General features: G+C 55.7%; 2 protein-coding genes across 5 annotated transcripts in view; one reads left to right on the forward strand and one right to left on the reverse strand.

The window, feature by feature from the left end:
* Nucleotides 1-25,482, reverse strand: PRKCSH (PRKCSH beta subunit of glucosidase II). 4 transcript variants are annotated; one of them, XM_017869438.1, is made up of 19 exons: nt 25,464-25,482; nt 14,956-15,017; nt 14,466-14,621; nt 14,157-14,273; nt 12,999-13,094; nt 12,846-12,903; nt 9,937-10,054; nt 8,820-8,949; nt 5,534-5,618; nt 4,671-4,749; nt 3,846-3,932; nt 3,391-3,567; nt 3,220-3,316; nt 2,700-2,769; nt 2,362-2,451; nt 2,003-2,077; nt 1,817-1,916; nt 1,565-1,727; nt 1-322 (listed from the first exon to the last, which is right to left on the reverse strand). In XM_017869438.1, the coding sequence occupies exons 3-18, from the start codon at nt 14,542-14,544 to the stop codon at nt 1,581-1,583; spliced, it is 1,605 nt and encodes a 534-aa protein (XP_017724927.1). In that variant the 5' UTR covers nt 14,545-14,621; nt 14,956-15,017; nt 25,464-25,482; the 3' UTR covers nt 1-322; nt 1,565-1,580. The 4 variants fall into 4 exon arrangements, with proteins under 4 accessions (XP_017724927.1, XP_017724929.1, XP_017724926.1 ...); XM_017869440.1 differs by lacking the exon at nt 25,464-25,482 and adding an exon at nt 15,218-15,406 and having other exon boundaries at nt 3,412-3,567; XM_017869437.1 differs by lacking the exon at nt 25,464-25,482 and adding an exon at nt 15,218-15,406.
* Nucleotides 15,491-27,011, forward strand: part of ODAD3 (outer dynein arm docking complex subunit 3) — a 13,399-nt gene continuing 1,878 nt past the window's right edge. The window contains exons 1-10 of the mRNA XM_017869441.1: nt 15,491-15,894; nt 19,951-20,075; nt 20,193-20,270; nt 23,318-23,488; nt 23,577-23,678; nt 23,790-23,915; nt 24,095-24,217; nt 25,480-25,632; nt 26,620-26,780; nt 26,854-27,010. Coding sequence (XP_017724930.1) covers nt 15,651-15,894; nt 19,951-20,075; nt 20,193-20,270; nt 23,318-23,488; nt 23,577-23,678; nt 23,790-23,915; nt 24,095-24,217; nt 25,480-25,632; nt 26,620-26,780; nt 26,854-27,010 — 1,440 coding nt within the window. The 5' untranslated portion in view covers nt 15,491-15,650. The remainder of the gene's footprint in view (nt 15,895-19,950; nt 20,076-20,192; nt 20,271-23,317; nt 23,489-23,576; nt 23,679-23,789; nt 23,916-24,094; nt 24,218-25,479; nt 25,633-26,619; nt 26,781-26,853; nt 27,011) is intronic.

Below are 27,011 nucleotides of genomic sequence, written 5' to 3' on the forward strand. Positions count from 1 at the left end.
TTTGGGTGGGGGATCACATTTATTGTACTGAGGTCACAGGTCAAGTCATTCACTGGTCCCCACCAGGAGGAGTGGCAGGGACAGGGCTGGGGTGGTGGGGTGAGTCACCAAGGTGGGGGGCCCAGGGAGGGCAAGCTTCTTTACCCATCTTTGGAGGCCGCTGGGGCCTGGGAATGTGGACCAGCCCCGCCTGGGCCCCAGAACAGGGCACGAAGCCCCACAAAGGTCCTGCCCCCACAGAGGAGGGCAACAGAGCCACAGGCAGCCCCGGACAGCGGGGCGGGCGGACGGCACTGCAGGGGCTTCATGCCTTCTTGAGGTTCTGGGGCAGGAGAAAGACCAGATTAGAAAGCTGGGGACAGCCGGGCGCGGTGGTGTTCGCCTGTGGTCCCGGCTGCTTGGGAGGCTGAGGTGGGAAGATCACTTGAGGCCAAGAGTTGACCAGCCTGGAGACCTTGTTCATTTTCTCTTTTTTTTTTTTTTTTAAGAGAGTCTCACTCTGTAACCCAGGCTGAAGAGTGCACTAAGCATGATCTCGGCTCCACCTCCAACCTCCACCCCCCTGGTTCAAGTGATTCTTGTGCTTCAGCTTCTCGAGCAGCTGGGACTACAGGCACCCACCACACCCAGCTCATTTTTTTTGTATTTTTAGTAGAGACGGGGTTTCACCATGTTGGTCAGGCTGGTCTCAAACTCCTGACCTCAGGTGATCCGCCCGCCTCAGCCTCCCAAAGTGCTGGGATTAGAGATGTGAGCCACCATGCCTGGCCTATTTGTTTTCAAAAGTAAAAAACAAAACAAAACAAAACCTTCTTTTAAAAAGCAGAGGATGGCTGGACACGGTAGCTCATGCCTGTAATCCCAGCACTTTGGGAGGCCGAGGAGGGCGGATCACGAGGTCAGGAGATCGAGACCAACCTGGCTAACACAGTGAAACCCCGTCTCTACTAAAAACACAAAAAAATTAGCTGGGTGTGGTGGCTGGCGCCTATAGTCCCAGATACTCAGGAGGCTGAGGCAGGAGAATTGTTTGCACCCAGGAGGTGGAGGTTGCAGTGAGCCGAGATGGCGCCACTACACTCCACATTCCAGCCTTGGCAACAAGAGTGAAACTCCAGCAAAAAAAAAAAAAAAAAAGGGCAGGGGATGGCCGGGCACGGTGGCTCATGCCTGTAACCCCAGCACTTTGGGAGGCCGAGGCAGGTGGATCATCTGAGGTCAGGAGTTCGAGACCATCCTGGTCAACATGATGAAACCCTGTCTACTAAAAATACAAAAATTAACCAGGCGTGGTGGTGCGTGCCTGTAGTCCCAACTACTTAGAAGGCTGAGACAGGAGAATTTTTTGAACCCGGGACGTGGAGGTTGCAGTGAGCTGAGATTGCATCACTGCACTCCAGCCTGGGCAAAAGAGTGAGACTCCACCTCACAAAAAAAGAAAAAAAAAAAAGCACGGGACACGGGCACACAGGTTGGTTGACAGAGTGGCCATGTGGGTCCAGCTTCCTCAGGGCCAGCTGCCTCCCCTTGCTGGGGCAGGCCGAGACTCCACCTCCCCGCCCACCTCTGCGCCCATCCAGCTAGAGCTCGTCATGGTCGTCTTCGGTGGGTGCCTCAGGCGGTGGCTCCAGGCAGGCGGCCGGCGTCATCAGCTCCATGAGGTACTCGCAGCGACTGGGCTCCGTGGTGCTGGTCACCATGGTCTCTTTCCCGCATAGGAGGCGCACCTGGGGATGGGCAGACGGGCGCTCAGGAGGGTTCGGCTGGGCCAGGCCTGGGTCTCCCCGCCCCGGCTCCCCGCCCTGCAGGCACTCACGGTGGTGGAGCGGTTGGGGCCCTGCCAGCAGCCCGTGCCTTGCTCATACTTCATGGCACTGAACCTGTCGTGCTCGGGGCCAGCCCAGGAGCCCCAGGTGCTGCAAGAGACACAGGGTGCTCAGGGCTGGGCCAGTGTCGGGCACCAGGAGGAGGCACAAGGAAGGGGCCAGCCCATGACACTCACCCGAGGCTGGTGGGAGAGCCCCCAAGTTTGGGTTTCTGCGAGACAAGCTTGAAGGGGCAGAGGCGGTAGACGTATCTAGGGAGGACCAGCGAATATGGGTGGGGGGACGCAGGGATCCCAGCCTCCTCCCACAGCCCCTCCCTACCTCCTCCTGTCCCCGTACACAGGGCACCTCCAACTCCAATCACCAACCCTAAGCCTGGTCCCTGGCTTCTGCTCCCCCTCAATATGGAGGGCAGCACTCTCAGGCCCCACCCTGCAGGTGGTTCCCCAACCATCAGGAAACTCTGCCGGTGCCGCTTCCGGGGCCACCCGCCTCCCACCCTGCCGGTGGGGGCCCCTGCACCCCTGGGACGCACTCATTGGTGGTGAGCTCGTAGCACTGGCTGTACAGGTAGGCAAACTCCCCGTTGGGGCCAAAGTCAAAAGAAATCTCTTGCTCCAGGTTCCTGGAAGTGGAGGCAGAGCAGTTAAAGGGCAGCTGGGGACGCCAGTGCCTGCCCCAGGACAACAGACACAGGAGGGCCTGGGTGAGCTGTGGTGCCCAGGCTGTCCTCCCTGCCACCTCCGGGGAACCCGCCCTGCAGGGGCCAGGCCCTGCCTGCGGTTGCCTCAGTGATTCCCCATGACTGGCTCCCCTGGGAGCCAGGGAGCAGGCACTGTGGGACGGGCGTCCCGCTTCCTCAGCCCCCGCTACCTGATGGACTCCTCCATGTCCTTCAGCGACCGCTCGGCCTCCTCGAACTTGTTGCGGGCCTCCTGGGCAGCTGGGGGAAGGGCTGGAGGTCAGAGATGTCCTCACCCCCACCCAGGAGGATGGGGAACGGGGTTCCACGGATGCGGCTGTGTCCTCCTCTATGCTGATTTTGCTCTGGCCAAGGGCTTTGCCCAGACAGACCTGAGGGCCTCACCAGCTACGGAACAGCCCCGACTTGCTGCCCAGACTCAAGGCTCCGGAGGGACTGGGGCCAGGGCTCCTGGGGCCCGCCAGGAGCGACACAAACAAGCTGCGGCCCTTGGGGAGGCAGAAGGGCCCCTTGGGGTTGGCGAGGGTGGGACTGGCTTACCCTAGGCCCCCTTCCTGGACTCCCCAAGATACTGGGGCTTGTGCTGGCCGAGTCAGAGCAGGGGCTCAGCTCAGGATCTCCCCTGATCTACGCCACCACGGCAGGAAACGCTGGGCCCACCCGAGGAGCCTGGCCCCCGCCCGCCCTCACCATCGATGAAGGCCTGTGTCTGCTCGTCGTACGGTGGCATTTTGTCTTCCTCGGCAGGGCTGGCCGGCTGCGGGGGTGCCAGTGGCAGTAGGGCCTCCTGGGGAAGGGGCAGGGTCAGTGAGCAGCCCTTCCCCCACCCTCTCTGTCTCCCCTTCTCCCCCAAACACGGACCTTGGGCTGCTCCCCCTGCACCTCGGAATCCTCCTCCTCCTCCTCTTCTTCTTCAGCCTCCTCTTCTTCCTCCTCCTCCTCCTCCTCTTCTGTGGGTGGCGAGGGCACTGGTGGCTGCTCCTCCTTGGGCTCCGTCAAGTCAGGGGCAGAAGGTGCTGGAAGGTCAGTGGGCAGTGCCTGGCGGGTGAGCAGCGTGGTCGGTGCTGTGGACTCAGGGTCCACCCACACCCTCAGGCTCACACCACAGCCCAAGGGGCAGCCTCGGCATCTCTGCCCCTCCTGCCGGGCCTGCAGGGAGGACTGACAGCTGGGGTGGGGGGGCCTCGGTGGGGGGTGCTGGGGCCGCCCAGCTGGCCAGGGTGGCCGGGTGCCAGAACCGGAGGCAGCTCCTTTGTGAGGCGGGGTGGGGCCAGTGTTGAAGGAGGACCAAGTCCCCTCCCTTTCTCTCCACTGACCTCGGACCGGTACTTGTCCCTGATGGCGGCCCAGACGCGGTCGAAGAAAGAGGTGGCGTCTGTCTGTGTGTCCCCACTGAGGAGGGCCTGTGTGTGTTGGGGGTGGTGTCAAGATCTAGGCTGCCACGTGTCCCCTTTCCCGGCCACCCCAGGCACCCGCACTGTGGTGCCAGGCACGGGAGGGCTGGGCCCTTATGACCAGGCCGGGGCCACACCACTGAGGCACTGCAGCCAGGAGGGGGCAGCACAGGCCCACGGGAAGGGAGGAGGGGGCCACAGGCTGGAGTGGTTGGGGGCACTGAGACAGAAAGAGAGAGGCAGAGAGACGGATGGATGGACAACGGACGTATAGACGGAGGAAGAGAGAGCCCAGGATCAGGGAGGGCCAGGCCCTCCAAGGGAGAGGCCGAGGCCAAGGCTGCAGAGGGACAGGGAGAAACTCAGGGGAGGGCAGAGAAGGGAGGCAAAAAGCCAGGGGCCACAGGGAAGGAGGGGAATAGGAAAGGAGACGGACTGTGGAAGATGGGGTGGGGAGGAGGGGAATGGGGGAGGAGGGAAATAGGGCAGGATAGGGGAGAAAGGGGACTGGGTGCTCAAACAGCAGGGAGAGTAGGGGCAGGCGGGGGAAACAGGCTCCAGCCTGACCTGGCTCCATCCCGGGTCCTGCCAGGTGGGAAGCAGCCCTGAGTGGCTGCCATCCATCCCAGCTCACCCAGAGGAGGCGTCCCAGGCCAGCAGGGAGCTTTCCTTGGTCCCCCTCCTGTGCCCTGAGGTCACCCTGGGGCCCTGCTTCCAGAGTTCTCAGCCAAGGGGCAGCCAAGGTACCTGAGCTTCTGCTTCCGACAACGCCCCGTCCCCATCTGTGTCCAGCTCCGGATGAGTCTGCAGCTCAGTCACCGAGACCCTGTGGGGGTGTGGCAGAAACAGACTGGAGGGTGAGGCCCCAATGGCTCTCCGCTGGGGGCACCACATGGCCCACCTGCTCTTCCCTGCCAGGGCCTACCCTGAACTTGCTTCAGGAACTCAAGGTGCAGGGCCCCCACCCTCCTGCCCTTTCCTCAGGATTCCATGACCCCAGAGGGGCTCAAAGGAAGGGGTGGGACTGGGAGATCCTGGACCCCCAAATCCCTGATGACCTCTCTCCCAACTCACCCAGGTGGCACCTCCTTCCACCCTCAGAACCCGGCACACTGAAGCCATCTACCTTGGTCCCCCACCTAGCAAAGCCCACCCCCACCCTTGCCCATTCTGCCCATTTGGTCCCTCTGAAGCCCCCTGCTCCTTGGCACCCCACATCTCCTAGGCTCCCTGTGTGTCCCTCACCCCCAGAAGTCCACCCTCCACCAGGTAACCCAGCAAGTTCAGAGGCACAGCCAGGATTCTACCCAGAGCGTAGAGTGGGGCTGGGAAAAGCAATCCGATCACTGGACGCCTAGCCACACTTCCTGAAGCTGAGGGTCTGTGCCCAGCTCCTGGGGAGACAGTGGTCCCCCTATCTCCTCGCCCAGGGCATCCTGGACCCAGCCATCCATGAGTAAGAGGCGGGGTCACGCGGGGCTTGGGATCAGCCTGGACCCCACGCCGGGGGAACCCAGCGGGAGCTCTGGCTGGTTTCTAGAGGCGAGGGTGGCGGGAAGGGAAACCCAGGCCCACGGAAGGGTGCACAGCTCCAACTTGGGGACACTCACGTCCCGTCCATGTCGTCATCCAGCTCCTGGAAGGCATCAGCCGCCAGCTCCTGCTCCCGTTGGTCCTTGGCAGCAGCCAGCTGCTCTGTAAAGAAGCCACCTCTGTCACCCCCTGCCCACCCACTGGCTCCCACCAACCCCCACACCCCACAGGGTCATTTGCCACTAAGCGCCTACTATGTGCCTGGCCCCCATGCTGGACCCTGGGGACACGACTGTGGAGGAGACAAAGGTCCCTGCCCTTACCGGGGGAGGACAGACGAGGAGCAAGGTGACTGGCTGAAGCCTGGTTGTGCTGGGGGCGACTGGGGCAGGGTGGGGAGTGCAGGGGCAGGAGGGCCACCCGTGGGGCTGGAGCAAGGAGGTGGGAAGCCAGGTGGCAGAGGGCGGCCCTGTCAGGCCACTGCTGGGACAGAGGTGGGGGCGAGGGCGGAAGTCAGGTGACAACAAGGGATGGCCCAGGCTGGGGGCCGAGGAAGAAGCACAGAGCAGAGGAAGATTCTGGGGAGACGTGGATGGGGTGCGCAGACGGTCAGAGGTGGGAGATGGGGTTGGGGAGAGGAGAGAGGCCACTGAGACTTTAGGTTTAGCACCTGGCAGAGGCATGTCAGGGGCAGGGCTGGCAGGAATGAGACTTCATGGCCAAGGACGCTGGGAGATGGGGAGGATACAGGGAGGATACAGGGAGGGAGTCCGGTCCTGGGGGCATCTTGGGGATCCCCAGGGCCAGTCCCAGGAAGAGCGGCCAGCCGGACAGAAGGGGACCGAGCCTCTGTCCCAAAAGTCCCTCCTTTGTCTGTCGCTACTCTATCTAACCTAAGCAGAGGGGAAAGCAGCCACAACAGTGGCTCCAATGATTAAGTGCCTACTGTATACCAGGATTCACTTCCCACTGTATACCAAGCTCCAGCTTGGTCCTCTACGAACAGAATAAAAACAGCGGGTATTTCCTCTCCTGGGTCACCCCAGGAGATGCCACACGTCCCGGCAGACCCGGCTGACACTGTTCTGAGTCTCATAGACAAGGGCCTGAGGGGTCCCTGACCTTTCCATGGGTGAAGGGACCTGGGCATCATCACCCAGCCAGGGAGAGGTGTAGCCTGGGGCCCAAACCAGGCCATCTGTCCTCGGAGCCCTGGCTCAGCCACGCCACCCGTTGGGAATCTGGGTCAAAACACGGCGCTTCCCTATGATTCCACAGCTGCACACTGAGAACACGTCCTGAGGAAAATTAGGCCTGAGCTTGCCCACACCCACGTGAAAGGAAGCTCGCAGCATGGCAAAGGTTCAGGGGCAGACAGAGCCAGTGAATTCCCACTCTACGTGCAATGTGGCCTTGCCAAAAAAAACACCAGGCCCTAGCACCAAAAACAAACAAAGAAGGGAAATCATATCTTCAGTTGCAGACAGAGCTGGGCGTCGTGGCTCATGCCTGTAATCCCAACACTTTGGGAGGTCAAAGCAGGCCACCTGAGGTCAGGAGTTCGAGACCAGCCTGGCCAACATAGTAAAACCCCATTTCTACTAAGAATACAAAAATTAGCTGGCTGTGGTGGCAGGTGCCTGTAATCCCAGCTACTCAGGAAGCCTAGGCAGGAGAATCACTTGAATCCAGGAGGTGGAGGTTGCAGTGAGCCGAGATCATGCCATTGGCACTCCAGCCTAGGCAACAGAGTGAGACTCCATCTCAAAAATAAATAAATTAAAAAAAATCTTCAGTTGCAGACAAAAGGACAAACCCCAGATAGATAAAGCTCTTTTATTATTATTATTATTTTAGATGAAGTCTTGGTCTGTCACCCAGGCTAGAATGCAGGGGCGAGATCTCAGCTCACTGCAACCTCTATCTCCCGGGTTCCAGTGCTTCTCCTGCCTCGGCTTTCCGAGTAGCTGGGACCACAGGCAGACACCACCATGCCCAGCTAATTTTTGGTTTGTTTGTTTTGAGACTGAGTCTCACTCTGTTGCCAGGCTGGAATACAGGGGCGGAATCTCGGCTCACTGAAACCTCCAACTTCCTAGTTCAAGGGATTCTCCTGCCTCAGCCTCCCAAGTAGCTGGGATTACAGGCATGCACGACCATGTCCAACTAATTTTTGTATTTTTAGTAGAGATGGGTTCCACAATGTTGGTCAGGATGGTCTCAATCTCCTGACCTCGTGATCCGCCTGCCACAGCCTCCCAAAGTGCTGGGATTATAGGCGTGAGCCACTGCACCTGGCTGTATTTTTTTCTTTTTTTTCTTGAGATGGAGTCTCGCTCTGTTGCCCAGGCTGGAGTGCAGTGGCGCGATCTAGGCTCACTGCAAGCTCTGCCTCCCAGGTTCACGCCATTCTCCTGCCTCAGCCTCCCGAGTAGCTGGGACTACAGGCGCCTGCCACCACGCCTGGCTAATTTTTTTCTATTTCTTTTAGTAGAGACAGGGTTTCACCGTGTTAGCCAGGATGGTCTCAATCTCCTGATCTCGTGATCCGCACGCCTCGGCCTCCCAAAGTGCTGGGATTACAGGCGTGAGTGACGGCGCCCGGTTGTATTTTTTCCTTTTAGTAGAGACAGGGTTTCACCATGTTGGCCAGACTGGTCTCGAATTCCTGACCTCAGGTGATCTGCCGGCCTCGGCCTCCCAAAGTGCTGGGATTACAGGCGTAAGCCACTGCGCCTGGCCAAGAAAAAGCTCTTACAATTAGTGAAGACAAATACCAAACACTTGATAGGAAAAATGGTCACTGGATTAAGTTAAGTCCTGCTAAAGTCAAATAACAAAATCTACATTGATGTTAAAAGGATGTAAGCGGCCAGGCGTGGTGGCTCACGCCTGTAATCCCAGCACTTTGGGAGGCTGAGGCAGGTGGATCACTTGAGGTGAGGAGTTCCGGACCAGCCTGGCCAACATTGTGAAGCCCCGTCTCTACTAAAAATACAAAACAATTAGCTAAATGTGGTGGCACGTGCCTGTAATTCCAGCTACTCAGGAGGCTGAGGCACAAGAATTGCTTGAACCTAGGAGGCAGAGGTTGCAGTGAGCTGAGATCACGCCACTGTATTCCAGCCTGGGTGGCAGAGGGAGACACTGTCTCAAAAAAAAAAAAATTATTTAAACAATTTTTAAAAAGGAGGCTCCTGACATATGCCACAATCCAAGCGAACCTCAAGGCACACAAGGCCATGGGCACCATGATCAAAAATCTGCTGAAACTGACAGCAGATAATGAGCGAGAGGCTCCCAGGCCCAGACGCCTCCCACCCAGGAACTGAAGGGGAGTCCTCTGGCCACTGTATGCCGTACCTTCCCACAGCTTCTGGTGCTGCTCTTTGGCCTCTTTCTCTGGCTTCTCGGCTTCTTCCTTCACTGTCCGCAGCATCTCCACCTGGTCTTCCAGAGACTTCTTCCCAGCCTGGAGCTCAATGAGCTTTTTCTGGGTGGGCAGAAGGCAAGAGACCGGCTCTCCTCGGTTCTGCCTCCTCCTCACTGACTACTACTTCCCCGCCTCTACTCCACAGGGCAGCAGGGGGATGTCGCAAAATACACACCAAGATGGGTCTCTCTCCCAAGCTGGGCTTCCCTGCAGCCCTCCGGAGAGAAGCCCAAATGCCTCAATGTAGCTCGCAAGGCCCCACGTAATCAGGCCCCTGGCTGATTCTCCAGCCCCATTTGCCCCATCCCTATCTTACTAAGATCCAGTTGCCCGGACAACATGCAGACCTCCAAACGCTCTTCTGCCTCCGGTTCTTCAAACATGCTGTTCCTTCAGCCTGGACACTCTACCTGGCTAACTCCAAATTACCCAACAGATTTCATCTGAGATAGAGGCCTCCTCCTCCAAGAAGCCTTCCTTGCCTCCTGCCCCCACGACAGAGAGGGAGAGGAACTGGGCAAGAAGTCTCCACCCCACATTTCCCTTTGTCCAGCAGCCCTGGCTGGCTGTCCCCCCCGCTAGCAATGAATCCCTTGAGGCAGATCCAGGTCGGTTTCCAGCCTCCCGTCCAGTACACAGGCAAGGCAGGGAGAGACACATGCCTAGGGACCCCAAAGAACCCACCCTATGGAATTAATCCAGCTGCTACCGGCTGACGTTATCTTGTTAACATCAGCCCATCTTACAGGAAATGGCACCACAGATCCAGGATGCAGAGAAGTAACCCTTCCGTCCCCAGCGAGGCCCTTCTAGCCTGCTTTAGTCTGATGTCCAAGGCCCTGATAAAGCCGACAGCCTTCCATTTAGGAACTATTATACTTAGCCAATGATGAAACGCCTAGCACACGACTGAGAAAGCAAAGCTCAGAAAGGCAGTCACTTGCCCCAGAACAGTAGTCGGGGCAAACCCCTCCCCAGCCTTGCAGGCCCATGCTACGAGGCCTCGAGGCCCAGATCACCCTGCGGCAGCCCCTGCGGGCTGCTTACCTGCTTCTCCTCCCGCGCCTTCTTCCAGTCCTCAATAAGGATCTTCTTCAGGCGGAACCCCTCGCGGGTGACCTCGGCCATCTGCTGAAGGGACTCCCTCTCCTTACGGCCCTTCTCTCTGCGGTGGGGGGACACACAGGCACCACCAGCGGGGCACTTAGGGTCCACCACGTCTGTCTCTTCCAAAATAGCTCAATCCAGCTGTGGCCCCCACCAAGACATGCTGGGAAAGATGACAGCAAACCCTCCTCCCAGTCTCCCAGGTTCTCTCAACATCAGCATCCTTCATTCCTGTCCTTGAAAGAGGGACAGTGGCGTCTGTAGGCCCCTGGGGTCAGGGAAGGGACTAGGGAGTGCCAGGAGGTGGAACTAGATATCAACTCTCAAGAGACAGGAGACCGGCCGGGTGCGGTGGTTCATGCCTGTAATCCCAGCACTTTCAGAGGCCAAGGCAGGAGGATCACTTGAGCCCAGGAGTTCGCAACCAGCCTGGACAACATATAAAGACCCTGTCTTTACATATAATTAAAACAAACAAACAAAAAAACCACAGAAGACAGAAACAACAGAAATCACGACTCCCAGACAAAAAGACAATCTGGTTATTAAGTGTGTTGGTTGGCTGGGTACGGTGGCTCACGTCTGTAATCCCGGCACTTCGGGAGGCCGAGGTGGGCGGATCACAAGGTCAGGAGATCGAGACTATCCTGGCTAACACGGTGAAACCCCATCTCCACTAACAATACACACACACAAAAAATTAGCCAGGCGTAGTGGCGGGCTCCTGTGGTCCCAGCTACTGGGGAGGCTGAGGCAGGAGAATGGCATGAACCCGGAAGGCAGAGCTTGCAGTGAGCGGAGATCACACCACTGCACTCCAGCCTGGGTCACAGAGCGAGACTCTGTCTCAAAAAAAAAAAAACAAAGTCTGTTGGTTGTGTTCAATCCACCTTCTACTTAACAGATGTGGAATCCAGAGAGTTTACACCACCTGCCAACAACTGATAGGACTTCGGTTTTTTTTGACTTTTTAGCGCACTGCAACCTCCGCTTCCCAGGCCCAAGCAATCCTCCTGCCTCAGCCTCCTGAGTACCCAGAACTACAGACACACACCAACATACCCAGCTAATTTTTAAAAAAATTTTCAGCCTGGCGCGGTGGCTCACGCCTGTAATCCCAGCACTTTGGGAGGCCAAGGCAGGTGGATCACGAGGTCAGGAGTTCGAGACCAGCCTGGCCAATATGATGAAACACCGTCTCTACTAAAAATACAAAAATTAGCCGGGTGTGGTGACGGGGGTGCCTGTAGTCCCAGCTACTCAGGAGGCTGAGGCAGAAGAATCGCTTGAACCCGGGAGGCGGAGGCTGCAGTGTGCCGAGATCGCGCCACTGCACTCCATCCAGCCTGGACAACAGAGTTAGACTCTGTCTCAAAAAAAATTTTTTTTTCAGAGAGATGGGTCTCACTGTGTTGCCCAGGCTGGTCTTAAACTCCTGGGCTCAGGTGATCCTCTCGCCTCAGCCTCCCAAAGTGCTGGGATTACAGGTGTGAGCCACATGCCCAACCAGTAATTTTTTAAATTATAATTTCCAATTTTATTTTACTTTTATTTATTTATTTTTTTTTACTTCTTATAGAGATAGGGTCTCGCTGTTTTGCCCAGGCTGGTCTGAAACTCCTGGGCTCAAGCAATCTTCCTGTCTTGGCCTCCCAAACGCTGGGATTATAAGCATGAGCCACCATGAAACGGGTCTTAATCTTTAGTTTTTCATGTCACACAGGTAATGTGCCAAGGTCACAACATGGTTTAAGGGAGGCACATCTCTCACACGTGCATAAAAAACTAATCATCGTGGCCAAACGCGGTGGCTTAGCACCTCAGCGGGAAGCTGAGGTGGGCAGATCACCTGAGGTCAGGCGTTCGAGGCCAGCCTGGCCAACATGGTGAAACCCCATCTCTACTAAAAATACAAAAGTTAGCCAGGCATGGTGGGGCACACCTGTATTCCCAGCTACTTGGGAGGCTGAGGCATGAGAATTGCTTGAACCCAGAGGGCAGAGGTTGCAGTGAGCTGACATCACGCCACTGTACCCCGGCCTGGGCGACAGAGTGAGACCCTGTCTCAAAAATAAATAAATAAAAATAAATCATTGTGCTTATGAACTACAAAAGGATCAGTTGGCAGGAATTGAGAATAACTGTTCCTCTAGATGCCACAATCCCCATCCCTCCGTACTGCCTCATACTCAGCCTCCTTCTGTTGTATACTTTTGTATGTGTGTGTGTGAGACAGAGTCTCGCTCTGTCACCCAGGCTGGAGTGCAGTGGCGCGATCTCAGCTCACTGCAAGCTCCGCCTCCCAGGTTCATGCCATTCTCCTGCCTCAGCCTCCCGAGTAGCTGGGACTACAGGTGCCCGCCACCACGCCCGGCTAATTTTTTTGTATTTTTAGTAGAGACGGGGTTTCACCGTGGTTTGGATCTCCTAACGTCGTGAACTGCCCGCCTCAGCCTCCCAAAGTGCTGGGATTACAGGCGTGACACCACCATGCCCGGCCTCCTTCTGTTGTATACTTCACTTGCCTGTGGGTGTGTAGGTTTTCAGGGCCCGCTGCAGGTCGTGACAATGGAAAGTTAAGAGTCCAAGTGCCGGCTCTGCTCTCTCCTATGTGACCCTGGGGAAGTCATTTCCCTTTCTAAACTGGAGTTCCCCCATCTGTTGAATCAGGAAACAATCCTACCTGCTTCCAGACTAGAGGGAAAGGTAGGGATTAGGATTTACAAGGCACCTGGCACAGACAGAGCACCCGATACAGAAAAGCAGAGAGAGAGCGGGCCTGATTCACTGAGTGGAGCCAGGCAAAGTCGTGAGGTGGGGTGATGGGAGGGGTACTGTCACCCACATACTTGCAGGTGTTCTCACAGACGATGCCGCTGTTGTACTCGTCTGTTCCATCGCAGCAGTCTGCGGCAGAAGCAGAAGCCGAGATCAGACCTGGCAGTGCCTCCTCCCTCCCTCCCTCTACCACCTTTCCAGAATCCTGGTGCATCCTCACTTACCACAAACACCATCGTTGACCCGGTTGGAGGGGATATACAGGGGCTTATAGCCAGTGTTGGTGCAGTGGAAGCTGCCGTTAGGACAGGCAGCCGTGCCTGTGAGGAAGAAGGGAGGGAAGGTTTTCAGTCAGGTGAGGGCCAGACATGTCCCATCCATCCATAAACAAGAGCCCCCGACCCACCATGCACACAGAGGGCACAAGAAAGATAAGGACCAAAGGAAGGGAAGAGCTGTACCCGGCACACCCCGGGCTTGAAACAAAGCTTTCCAGCGCTGCCTCCTGCCTCTTCTCACTGAGGTCCTTCAAAACAGGGTCTCTGCCTGGCGCTCTGGCTCACGCCTGTAATTTCAGCACTTTGGGAGGCCAAGACGGGTGGATCACCTGAGGTGATGAGTTTGAGACCAGCCTGGCCAACATGGTGAAACCCTGTCTCTACTAAAAATACGAAAAATTAGCCGGGCGTGGTGGTGTATGCCTGTAATCCCAGCTACTCAGGAGGCTGAGGCAGGAGAATCGTTTGAACCCGGGAGGCGGAGGTTGCAGTGAGCCAAGATCGTGCTACTGCACTCCAGCCTGGGCGATAAGAGTGAAACTCCATCTCAAAGAAAATCCAAAACAAAACAGGGCCTCATCCAGGTACGGTGGCTTGCACCTGTAACCCCAGCACCTTGGGAGGCCAAGGCAGGAGGATGACTTGAGCCCAAGAGTTCTAGGCTGCAGTGAGCTACAATCATGCCACTGTACTCCAGCCTCAGCAACACAGCAGGGCCCTGTCTCTTCAAAAAACAAAAAACCAAAAAGCCAGGGTTTCCCTTCACCTCTGTCTCCTGCCGGATTGCTCTTGGCTCCACCCTGTCTCCCACTTCCAGGGGTTGCCCATGTTGGCCCCTCAATCTGCAGCACCCTCGGGGTTCAACTGAAACCTCACCTCCTCCTTGGAGGAACCTTTTCTGACCCCTAGGCTTGGGAATAGGAGGACTCTGGGCTCCTCCAGCTGCCCGGGGCCATAAGACTGACCACTGACCACTGACTTCCGGGCTTGTTTCTGCCCACTCAAGGGGGAGCCAGCAGAGGGAGTATCTTGGTCACACAGACAGGGCCTGGCACTGAACACTGTTCAATAAACGTCTGATGGATGAACAGAGAAAAAGCTCACCTGGCTCGTCAGAGCCATCTTTGCAGTCGCAATAGTCATCGTTGACCTGATCGAATGGGATGGTGGCCGAACCGTCCAGGCAGGTAAAAGGCTTGGACTCATCGTAGAAGTGATGATCTGTGGGATGCAGAAAGCTCAGCCCAGGGCAGCAAAGCGCCTTCTCCACCAAATACCACCTCTGTCCTCCCACCCCTACCAGCGGAGCACTACCGGGAAACTGAGGCAAAAGGCTGTAAATGCCTATCCCCAAGGCCGAATGCTGGCCCCTCCCACCTCCAGCCTGGCGGGAGGGTGAACAGGAGGACTCACTGGTGAGAGAGACGCCCCGGGGTCTCTTGACCTCCACGGCCCAGCACATGGGTAGCAGCAGCAGGAGCGGCAGCAGCATCTCACCAGAGGCTCTGAGGCCCGAAACAGGTTCTGGGGGAGGAAGCCGACAGCGGGAAGATGCGCTGTGTCTACACGCTGCAGGAAGAAAGGGGATCCCGGTCAATGGGAGAGGGCTACTTCCAGCCAATTGGATTCCTTCATCGCTTCCAGGCAATGAGGCCTCACTTTGTTTCCAATATGGGGGGGAGAAGCAGCGATCTCCCCAATCCTGGCCAGTCTCACTTTGCTCAAATCAATGGCGAGGATCTCAAGATCTCAAAACCTCCGCTCCCTGTGCCCAATTGTGACCCAATTCCCGCCAACAGGCCAAAGGGGTTAACAGTTTCCGCCGTCCACACCCACACATGCACCCTCCGGTTGCCCCCTGCAGGAAATTGAGGTGCCCTCCCACCCGCTCGTTCACACCTACACGAGGCCGGAGCAAAGGTCAGTATCCACCGCACCCCTCTTGTCCGGCAGCCACGGTTCCTGCTGCAGAAAGAAAGCGGAAATGTCTGGACCCGTCACTTCCGGTCGTACGTCCCGCACCGGGAACGGGGAGTCAGGGTCGCCATGTTGGGAGAGACAGGAGTAGGGGCGGTGCCAGAGCCGAGACGGCCATCTTGGGCAGGACTGTGAAGCCTTAGAGAGGATGGTTCTGAGGGCTAGCTCTTAATGGCGGCGCAACGTACCTCCATCTTGGGAGTGGCGGCTTCTCAAGCCGCAAAGAAAGTTCCTGAAAAATGCCCACGAACCCCCAGGGGCAGGATAAGGTTGAGGGGGGCGGGGGTAAGGAAACGGGATGAGCACGTGACCCCAAAGTGCCCAGACCCTCTGTCCTGTAGCGCCGCTCTGCCCCGCCCCTCTGTTGGGACCGCCCCGCTATGCAGCCTCAGCCAATGAGAACGCAGTGTCAGCCACGGAACGCGGGTGGTCTCCATGGAAACACTGGAGGGAGACGGGAGGCGGTTACCTAGCAACCGAGAGATGCGGAGAGCAACCACCTAGCGGTCAGAAAGTACATTTTTCAGAGCCCTAGGAATCCGAGCTGACGGATCCCTGACAGGAGCGACTGACTCCTAGTTGTCTCCGTAACCCCTAGGGGCCTTCGGCCCCAACCCTATCATGACATCTCCCCTGTGCAGGGCGGCCTCCGCCAACGCCCTGCCTCCTCAGGACCAGGTTTCGACGCCCTCTTCCAAGGTCAAGGGTAGGGAGGCTTCGGGCAAACCCAGCCACCTCCGAGGCAAGGGAGCAGCCCAGGCTTGGCCCCCCGGCCGTTCCAAGGGAGGATCCTTCCACAGAGGTGCCGGGAAGCCCTCTGTGCACTCTCAGGTGGCTGAGTTACATAAAAAGATACAACTGTTAGGTAAGATGGCTCCAGAGGGTACAGAGGGTCAGGGGTCAACAGTGCCCATCCAATCTTCTGACCAGGCATGGTGTGACAAAGGTATTTCTCCAGCATGAATCTAGGTGAACAGTTTCTGGGCAAAAACTAATACTTGATTCATGTTTTTCCTCCTCTCTCTCTTAAAACTTCTCATGAGTTCAGAACCGAGTGAACTGTACTTCATACTTTCCTGTAATTTCTTTTCTCTCTCTCTCTCTTTTTTTTTTGGCAGAATCTCACTCTGTTGCCAGGCGGGAGTGCAGTGGAACGATCTGGGCTCACTGCAAACTCCGCCTCCCAGGTTCAAGCGATTCTCCTGCCTCAGCCTCCCGAGTAACTGGGACTACAGGCGCCCGCCACCATGCCCAGCTAATTTTTGTATTTTTAGTACAGAGGGGTTTCACCATATTGGCCAGGGTGGTCTCAATCTCTTGACCTCGTGATCCGCCCACCTCAGCTTCCCAAAGTGCTGGCTGGGATTACAGGTGTGAGTCACTGCACCCGGCCTTTTTTTTTTTTTTTTTTTTTTTTTAAGACAGGGTCTTGCTCTGTCGCCTAGGCTGGAGAGCAGTGGCATGATCTCAGCTCACTGCAATCTCTGCCTCCCAGGTTCAAGCAATTCTCCTGCCCCAGCCTCCTGACTAGCTGGGACTACAGGTGCGTGCCACCACACCTAATTTTTATATTTTTAATGGAGACAGGGTTTCACCATGTTGGCCAGGCTGGTTTCGAACTCCTGATCTCAAGTGATCCACCGGCCTTGGCCTCCCAAAGTGCTGGGATTACATGTGTGAGCCACTACGCCCAGCCTTCTTTCTTTCTGACAGGTTCTTGCTTCTTGCTCTGCTGTTCAGGCTGGAGTGCAGTGGTTCGATAATAGCTGGGCTCAAGCGATCCTTCCACCTCAGCCTCCTGAGTAGCTGGGACTACAGGCATACATCACTGTGCTTGGCTAATTTTCTTACTTTTTGTGGAGATGGGGTCTCACTATGCTGCCCAGGCTGGTCTCGAACTCCTGGGTTCGAGAAGTCCTTCCTCCTCAGCCTCCCAAAATGCTGGGGTTACAGGCATGGGCCACCGCACCTGGCCTGAGCATAGATTTTAGAGCCAGATTTTCTGGGTTGGAATCCTGACTCTGCATAATAGTTGTCAGCCTTGGGGGACTAAGAGTAACCTAATTGTTCTCAGTTTCTCCATGTGTGAAATGGGGATAGTAACGGTACAACATAGGTACCTGAAATGTGTAAAGTACTTAGAACAGTGCCTGGCACATAGCAAAGTACCATAAGGTGTAAACCAATGGTTCTTGTTAGAAAAGGGTTATTTCGCCCCACAGTGGCCATTTGGCAATGTCCTAAGACATTGAGACCAGCATGGCCAACACGGTGAAACTCCATCTCTACTAAAAATATGAGGCTGGGCGCGGTGGGTCACGCCAGTAATCCCAGCACTCTGGGAGGCCGAGGCGGGCGGATCACGAGGTCAGGAGATCGAGACCATCCTGGCTAACACAGTGAAACGCCGTCTCTACTAAAAAATACAAAAAATTAGCCGGGCGCGGTGGCAGGCACCTGTAGTCCCAGCTAACTGGGAGGCTGAGGCAGGAGAATGGCGTGAACTCGGGAGGCAGAGCTTGCAGTGAGCCGAGATGGTGCCACTGCACTCCAGCCTGGGCGACAGAGCGAGACTCTGTCTCAAAAAAATATATATATGAAAAAATAGCCAGGCGTGGTGGCATGCGTGTCTGTTGTGGGTGTGTGTCTTCCACTGGCATCTAGCGGGCGGAGGTGAAGGTGCTGCCCAACTACAAAACGCAGGAGAGCTCCCCATAGCAAATAATTATTTGGCCCAGTTGGTCATCCTGAGGTTGCAGAATCCTTGTGTGTAAGCCATTATTATTGTTTTTGTTGATATTATTAAGAGGTAATCATGGCTGGGCGCAGTGGCTCACTCCTATAATTCCAGCACTTTGGGAGGCCGAGGTGGATGGATCACTTGAGGTCAGGAGTTTGAGACAAACCTGGCCAACATAGTGAAACCCTGTCTCTACCAAAAGGACAAAAATTAGCCGGGTGTGGTGGCGCACGCCTATAATCCCAGCTACTTGGAAGGCTGAGGCAGGAGAGGGGCTTGAACCCAGGAGGTGGAGGTTGCAGTTAGCCAGGATTGCGCCACTGCACTCCAGCCTGGGTGACAGAGTGAGATTCTGTCTTAAAAAAAAAAAAAAAAAAAAAAAAGGCTGAGCGCCGTGGCTCACACCTGTAATCCCAGCACTTTGGGGGGCCAAGGCGGGCGGATCACGAGGTCAGGAAATCGAGACCATCCTGGCTAACATGGTGAAACCCCATCTCTACTAAAAATACAAAAATTAGCCGGGCGTGGCAGCCTGCACCTGTAGTCCCAGCTGCTGAGGAGGCTGAGGCAGGAGAATGGTGTGAACCCGGGAGGCGGAGCCTGCAGTGAGCCAAGATCGCACCACTGCACTCCAGCCTGGGCGACAGAGCAAGACTCCATCTCAAAAAAAAAAAAAAAAAGGGTAATCTTGCATGGTTGCTTGTGACCTTAAGCAATTTAATCAGCCCAGGCCTCTGTCTTCTCATCTGTGCAAGGCGTATGATATGCCTATGCATATGGATACCTACTGGCACATGATATATGGCATTTGGAAACCTCTTAGTCCAGCATCCAAAACATAATAAATGCTCAAAGTGAAGTACAGTTGATCCTTGAACACCATGTGTTAACGTATATCATTCATCCTTTCAAGTTTAAAAAAATTGAGATGAGCAGGCCGGGCATGGTGGTTCATGCCTGTAATCCTAGCACTTTGGGAGGCTGAGGCAGGAGGACTGCTAGAGGCCAGGAGTTCGAGACCAGCCTGGGCAACATAGTGAGACCTTTGACTCTACAAAAAATAAAGTAGCCGGATGTGGTGGCACATGCCTCTAGTCCTAGCTACTTGGGAGGCTGAGACAGGAGGACTGCTTGAGCCCAGGAGGTTGAGGCTTCAGTGAGCAATGATAGCACCACTGCACTTCAGCCTGGGTGACAGAGCAAGACCCACTCCCAAAAAACAAAAGAAAAGAAAATACAACAGTCATGGGATGCAAAACCTGAGTATACAGAGGGACAACCGTTTGTATCTGCAGTTTCCACAGGGCTGACTGCAGGACTTAAGTATGGAAGGATTTTGGTATACTCGGATCCTGGAACCACTTATCTGAGTATACCCAGGGACAGGGGTTTTGTTTGTTTGTTTGTTTTGAGATGGAGTCTTGCTCTGTTGCCCAGGCTGGAGTGCAGTGGCAGGATCTCGGCTCACTGCAGCCTCCACCTCCAGAGGTCAAGTGATTCTCGTGCCTCAGCCTCCTGTAGCTGGGATTACAGGCACCTGCCATCATGCCCAGCTAATTTTTGTAGAGGCGGGGTTTCACCATGTTGGCCAGGCTGATCTTGAACTCAGGCGGATGACCTCAGGTGATCCGCCCGCCTCTACCTCCCAAAGTGCTGGGATTACAGGAAAGAGCCATTGTGCCCAGCCTCACACCTGGCTAATTTTTGTATTTCTAGTAGAGACGGGGTTTTACCATGTTGGCCAGGCTCAGGCTGATCGACGACTGCATTCTTACAATATTAAGTTGATGAGGCCGGGCATGGTGGCTCACACCTGTGATTGCAGCACTTTGGGAGGCTGAGGCGGGCAGATCACCTGAGGTTGGGAGTTCGAGACCAGCCTGACCAACATGCTGAAACCCCGTCTCTACTGAAAATGCAAAATTATGCAGGTGTGGTGACGCATGCCTGTAATCCCAGCTACTTGGGAGGCTGAGGCAGGAGAATCTCTTGAACCCGGGAGGCAGGGGCTGTGATGAGCCGAGATTGCATCATTGCACTCCAGCCTGGGCAACAAGAGCGAAACTCCGTGTCAAAAAATAAAAGTGGATGATTGCAAAAAAGGTCTTCCCTCTGGGATATTGCAGCCACCCACCCACCCACCCAGTAACTGTGTGTCTGTCCACTTCACCTGCCTGCCAGAGGGTGACCCGGAAGGCTTTTTGTTTGAGGTCTCTAGTGGAACATCGAAGAAGAACCAGGAGACATCAGGTCAGGCTCGCGAGGAGCTAAGGAGCCTGGAACTAAGCTGCTTGGACCTGCTCAAGGTAAGGGCGCAGGGTGGTGTGGAGTGTTTCCTGTGTGCTTGGGGTGTGTGGGGAAGGATGGTACACCTGGGGTGGGAAGAGGCATGCTGAAAGGTGACTGGACTTCCCTCCTTGCAGGGAGATGAGAAAGTTGTCCAGGCAGTGATTCACGAATGGAAGTGGGAGAAGCCATACCTGAAGAACAGGACAGGCCAGGTTTGCCCACCCTCACCCCACCTCCTCCTTCATTTCCAGCCTGGGTCCCCTCACCTATGAACTCCAGGCTCACCCTCTCCAATCCTTCCTGCACAGCAGCTGCCATTCGTATGCTCATTCAATTAAATCTTTATTACTAACTGTCCTTGTATCTGGCATCCTGGCATGGTAGTAAATGCAGTGAAAAAGCAGACCAAGTCTCCACTTCTAAAAGTCGCTCATATTCTAATAGGGAAAACAGGTTTAAAAAAAAAAAATCACAGCCAGGCGCAGTGGCTCACGTCTGTAATCACAACACTTTGGGAGGCCGAGGCAGGCGGATCACCTGAAGTCGGGAGTTTGAGACCAACCTGACCAACCTGACCAACATGGAGAAACCCCGTCTCTACTGAAAATACAAAACTCAGCTGGGCATGGTGGCGCATGCTTGTAATCCCTGCTACTCGGGAGGCTGAGGCAGGAGAATCGCTTGAATCTGGGAGGTGGAGGTTGTGGTGAGCTGAGATGACGCCATTACACTCCAGTCTGGGCAACAAGAGCAAAACTCCATCTCAAAAAATAAATAAATAAATAAAATTTTTCAAAAATAAAAAATTTGGCCGGGCACAGTGGCTCACGCCTGTAATCCCAGCACTTTGGGAGGCCAAGGCGGGCGGATCACGAGGTCAGGAGATCGAGACCAACCTGGCTAACATGGTGAAACCCCATCTGTACTAAAAATACAAAAAATTAGCCGGGCGTGGTGGCGGGCGCCTGTAGTCCCAGCTACTCAGGAGGCTGAGGCAGGAGAATGGCTTGAACCCAGGAGGCGGAGCTTGCGGTGAGCTGAGATTGGTGCCACTGCAGTCTAGCCTGGCAACAGCGTGAGACTCCGTCTCAAAAAAACAAAAACAAAAACAAAAGATAAAAAATCAAAATAAAGGCCAGGTGTGGTGGCTCATTCCTGTAATCCCAGAACTTTGGGAGGCCGAGGCAGGTGGATCACCTGAGGTTGGGCGTTCGAGACCAGCCTGGCCAACATGGCAAAACCCCGTCTCTATTAAAAATACAAAAAATTAGCTGAGCATGGTGGTGCATGCCTGTAATGCCAGCTACTCGGGAGGCTGAGGCAGGAGAATCACTTGAACCCAGGAGGTGGAGGTTGTAGTGAGCCGAGATCATGCCACTGCACTCCAGCCTGGGCAACAGGACCAAAACTCTGTCTCAAAATAAATAAATAAATAAAAAATAAAAAATAAAACACAGTCTAGGCATGGTGGCTCATGCCTGTAATGCCAGGGCTTTGGGAGGCCAAGGCTGGAGGATCGCTTGAGGCCAAGAGTTCAAGACCAGCCTGGCAACATAGTGAAACTTTGACTCTACAACAAATACAAAAGATTAGCCAAATGTGGTGGTGCAGGACTCTAGTCCCAGCTACTCGCCAGGCTGAGGTGGGAGGATCACCTGAACTGGCGAGGTCGAGGCTGCAGTGAGTCATGTTCGTGCCACTGCACTCCAGTCTGGGTGACAAAGCAAGGCCTTGTCTTAAAAAATAATTTTAAAAATTAAAAGGCTGGGCATGGTGGCTCACGCCTGTAATCCCAGCACTTTGGGAGGCCGAAGTGGGTGGACTACTTGAGCTCAGAAGTTCATGACCAGTCTGGGCAACATGATGAAACCCTGTCTCTACCAAAAATACAAAAATGTAGCCAGGTGTTGTGGCATGTGTCTGTGGTCCCAGCTACTGAGGATGCTGAGGAGGAAGGATCACTTTAGCTCAAGGGGCAGAGGTTGCAGTGAGCCGTGATCGAGTCACTGCACTCCAGCCTGAGTGACAGGGTGAGACCCCATCTCAAAAAACAAAACAAAATAAAACTGGGCTGGGTGCAGTGGCTCATGCATGTAGTCTCAGCACTTAGGGAGGCCCAGGAAGGAGGATGGTTTGGGCCCAGGAATTCGACATCAGCCTGGGCAACATAGCGAGACCCTGCCTGTATAAATTTTTTTGTTTGTTTTTTGGTTTTTTTTGAGACGGAGTCTCACTCTGTTGCCCAGGCTGGAGTGCAGTGGCGTGATCTCAGCTCACTGCAAGCTCCCCCGCCAGGTTCACGCCATTCTTCTGCCTCAGCCTCCCAAGTAGCTGGGACTACAGGTGCCCGCCATCATGCCCAGCTAATTTTTTGTATTTTTAGTAGAGATCGGGTTTCACTGTGTTAGCCAGGATGGTCTCGATCTCCTGACCTCGTGATCCGCCTGCCTTGACCTCCCAAAGTCCTGGGATTACAGGTGTTAGCCACTGCGCCTGGCCTAAACAATTTTTTTAAAAGAAAAAAATGGCCAGAAGTCGGCCGGGTGAGGTGGCTTACATCTGTAATCCCAGCACTTTGGGAGGCCAAGGCAGGTGGATCACCTGAAGTCAGGCGTTCGAGACCAGCCTGGCCAACATGGTGAAACCCTGTCTCTACCCAAAATACAAAAATTAGCCGGGTGTGGTGGCACATGCCTGTAATCCCAGCTACTTGGAAGGCTGAGGCAGGAGAATTGCTTCAACCTGCGAGACGGAGGTTGCAGTGAGCCGAGATCGTGCCAGTACACTTCAGCCTGGGCAACAGAGTGAAACTTCTTTTCGAAACAAAACAAAACAAAGCAAAAATTAGCCAGGTGTGCTGGTGGGAGCCTGTAATCTCAGCTACTTGGGAAGCTGAGGCAGGAGAATGGCGTGAACCCAGGAGGAGGAGGTTGCAGTGTGCCGAGATTGCATCACAGTATTCCAGCCTGGACAACAGAGCAAGACTTCATCAAAAGAAAAGAAAAAAGAAAAGAAAACAGAAAGAAAAAAAAATTTTTTAAATTTGTAGAACCCTGAGCCAGTGTAAGATCACCAATGTGGTGGATATAGACAGAGAGAAGACCCTGGTGCTCTCTCTCCAAAAACAGCACAGAAGGAGTGGCCAGGGAGGTGGGTAGAAAACGGGAGAGAGGAGTCCTGGAAGCCACAATAAGGAAGAAGGAAGAGAAGAAGGGCTAGGTGTGTGTTCAGGCCCCTGCTTTCGCTCCCCTCCTTGCAGCAGGCCCTGGAGCACCTAGACCACCAGCTGAGGGAGAAGGTGAAGCAGCAGAACGCCCTGCGGTACCAGGTGGTGTTGCGGAAGAGGCGGCTGGAGGAGCTCCAGCTGCAGCACAGCCTGCGCCTTCTGGAGATGGCGGAGGCGCAAGACAGCCACACGGAGGTGGCCAAGGTAGGGGCGGGTGAGGCCTGCAGGGCAGAGGGTCGTGTGGGAGGGACTGAGTGCGGAGGGCCCTCAGCCCAGCCCTGCTGCTCTCCAGACCATGCGGAACCTGGAGAACCGCCTGGAGAAGGCCCGGATGAAGGCGCAGGAGGCCGAGCACATTACTAGCGTGTACCTGCAGCTCAAGGCCTATCTAATGGTAGGGACTAGGAGGGCTCAGGTGAGATGGCAAGCAGGGAGGGCAGGCTTAGCTAGGGACAGCAGTCACAGGCCTGCCCCATCTTCCCAACCCCTCCCCACCACGCCCCAGGACGAGAGTCTTAACTTGGAGAACCGGCTGGACTCCATGGAGGCTGAGGTGGTGAGGACCAAACATGAGCTGGAGGCACTGCACTTGGTGAACCAAGAGGCCCTCAATGCCCGGGACATTGCCAAGGTGCCACCCCCTTTGCTCTCGGCCATCCTGCCCAGCTGCCACGGTCTCCCAGCTTGAGAATCTGATCTCAGCTGTCCCTGAGCTTCCCCAACGCCCCTGCCTCCATCTGTCTCCCAGCACCCTGCGGTGGGCAGCGATAGGTGCCAGCTGGTCTCCCTGCTCCCCTGCCTGCCCTCCAGAACCAGCTGCAGTACCTGGAGGAGACCTTGGTTCGAGAGCGCAAGAAGCGAGAACGCTACATAAGTGAGTGCAAGAAGCGTGCCGAGGAGAAGAAACTGGAGAACGAGCGCATGGAGCGCAAGGTGGGCGCACCCAGGGGTGCGCGCCTGTGACTCCAGCCCTGCCCGGCACAAACCAGCCATGCCCTGGCTCTACCTCATCCTAGGCCTTCTCCTGCTTCCTAAGTTTCTCCTAACTCCGCCCCCTCTCTGACTCCACCCCCACTTAGTACAAAGACTCCTCCCACATCTCTGACCCCGCCTCTCCTCCCCTCCCCTCCTACACGACAGCACCATTTTGGCTGATATGGCCTCCAGCCTTCCCCTTGCTCAGTGACTCCTACACATCCTTTCCGAACTGACTAGACTGCCTGTCCTAAATCTGACCCTGCCTCTAACCCAACCCTTGCTTAAGGCCCCGCCCCCCACTCTTGGCCCCGCCCCTGCACCTGCCCTGAGGCTGCCACTCATCCAGCCCTCACCAAGGTTTTTTTTTTTTTTTTTTGAGACGAAGTCTCGCTCTGTCTCCTAGGCTGGAGCGCGGTGGCGCGATCTCGGCTCACGGCAAGCTCCGCTTCCCGGGTTCACGCCGTTCTCCTGCCTCAGCCTTCCCAGCAGCTGGGACTACAGGCGCCCGCCACCACGCCTGGCTCATTTTTTTTGTATTTTTAGTAGAGACGGGTTTTCACCGTGTTAGCCAGGATGGTCTCGATTTCCTGACCTTGTGATCCGCCCGCCTCGGCCTCTTAAAGTGCTGGGATTACAGGCGTGAGCCACCTTGCCCGGCCAAGGGTTTTTTGTATTTTTTTTTTTTTGGTAGTTTTGTATGTGTGTGTGTGCATATATATATATATATGTATGTGTGTGTGTGTGTGTGTGTTTTTGTTTGTTTGTTTGTTTTTTTGGAGACAGGATCTCACTCTGTCGCTCAGACTAATTATAGCTCACTGCAGCCTCGACCTCCTGGGCTCAAACGATCCTCTCACCTCAGCCTCGCAAGTAGCTGGGACTACAGGCGCCCCACCACGCCCTGCTAATTTTTGCATTTTTTGTAGAAATGGGGTTTCCCCATGTTGCCCAAGCTGGTCGCGAACCTCTGGGCTCAAACGATCCTCTGGCCTCAGCCTCCTGAAGTACTGGAATGAAAGGCGTGAACCACAGCCACCACCACCGCGCTCGACCTTGTCCCACTTTCTGCCTGGGTGCCTTTATCTGGCCCCAAGCTTTTGCCCTCTCCCTTCCCTCCAGTTTGAGCCCTGTTCCCTCCCAGGCACCAGTCTGGATCCCCCTCCCCAGCCCCCGCCCAAAACGGGCTGACCCTGGCTCTGACCTCAACCCACGAGCAGACGCACCGCGAGCACCTACTGCTACAGTCTGAGGACACTACCCAGGACAGCCTGCATGCCAAGGAGGAGGAGCTGCGGCAGCGCTGGAGCATGTACCAGATGGAGGTGATCTTTGGCAAGGTCAAGGACGCCACTGGCACTGCCGAGACACACGTGAGTTCTGCCCGCAGCCCTCCCCGCCGTGGGCCCCAGGGGTGCCCAGGCTGGTGAAACCGACACACCCTGCCTCCCCTCTCTGCCAGGTCAGTTCTTCAGCTCACAAACCTACTCCTTTCTTGAAAAACATCCCTTCCCCCTCCAGCTACCGTTCAGTTTTTCTGCTGCCCTTCACAGCAAAACCCCCAGGAGCTGTCCACACTCGTTGTCATTTCTACACTCGCCTTCCGTTCTCTCTTGAACTGTGCTAATTCCTTTGCCATGCCAGCTCTAGGAGAACTGAGAGTTTCCTCTCTTGTTCTGTCTCCAGTGTCTGTAACTTGGTCTGTGACCCAGTAGACCGCTCAGATCCTGGCAAGTGGGGTCCCTGCGCCGGGTCCCTCACTTTACAGCGTCTTCTTTGCATTATTCTAAGACCAATGTGTCCCCTTTGGGTCCTGGTTCCCGCCAGTGAACACTGGACCCCAACCCTGTTTCTTCCCTCTGGGTGCCCGCCAACCTGCTGCTCCCCCCATGGGGCCGACCCCTGAGGAGTTCCGGGACTCCCACCTATTGGAGGACACCTGTGGGGTCATCTGGGGCACCGAGGGGCAGCCCCTTTCCAGATGTGGGCCTTGTGAGCAGATAGCTCCGAAGAAGGGAGGTATTTCCTGTGGGATCAGGCGAGATTCACGGCCAGAAATTGATGGCAGGTTGATTTTTGGAAAGAAGCTATGCTCGCCTGTCCAGCTGCCCCTGAATTTGAGCTGACTCAAATTCCTTATATAGGCCAGAAAGGGCCCCGCAAAAACGATATATCCAGGGCTGCTCACCCTTGAAGCCACCCTGAGTCCAACCCACAGTGTCCCCATACATTGCTGTGCAAAAGGCGCCAGCTCAGGCCACCTATCCTGCGTGCGACGGGACGCAGGGTGGGGGAGAGGAGGTGGAGCGCCCCTGCGCCTCTCTAGGCCCTGGCTCTGACTGGGGCTGGGTGGCCCACAGTCGTTGGTGCGGCGGTTCGTGGCCCAGGGCAACACCTTCGCGCAGTTGGAGACGCTCAAGAGCGAGAATGAGCAGACGTTGGTGAGGCTGAAGCAGGAGAAGCAACAACTTCAGCGGGAGCTGGAAGACCTCAAGTACTCGGGGGAGGCCACGCTGGTGAGGTGAGGCGCCAGGGCCCTGGGGAGGGCGACGGGGCGGGCTGAGCCCCCGGGGTGACCTCCCGGCTCCCTGCAGCCAGCAGAAACTGCAAGCCGAGGCGCAGGAGCGTCTCGAGAAGGAGGAGCGGCGGCACGCCGAGGCCCAGGACCAGCTGGAGCGCGCCTTGCGGGCGATGCAAGTGGCCAAGGACAGCCTGGAGCACCTGGCCAGCAAGCTGGTCCACATCACTGTGG

Source organism: Rhinopithecus bieti, unplaced genomic scaffold (assembly GCF_001698545.2).
Source record: "Rhinopithecus bieti isolate Rb0 unplaced genomic scaffold, ASM169854v2 scaffold_5025, whole genome shotgun sequence".
In the NCBI taxonomy this organism is placed as follows: domain Eukaryota; kingdom Metazoa; phylum Chordata; class Mammalia; order Primates; family Cercopithecidae; genus Rhinopithecus; species Rhinopithecus bieti.

Bases quoted from the DNA above. Each gene is read 5' to 3' on its own strand.
- PRKCSH (XM_017869438.1), bottom strand. From the start codon at position 14,544: ATGCTGCTGCCGCTCCTGCTGCTGCTACCCATGTGCTGGGCCGTGGAG. The intron at 4,750-5,533 runs GTGAGTGTCCCC...ACACCCCCACAG, and splicing joins GATGACGACATGGACGGGAC to GGTCTCGGTGACTGAGCTGC. The intron at 3,568-3,845 runs GTCAGTGGAGAG...CTCACCCGCCAG, and splicing joins GGGACAAGTACCGGTCCGAG to GCACTGCCCACTGACCTTCC.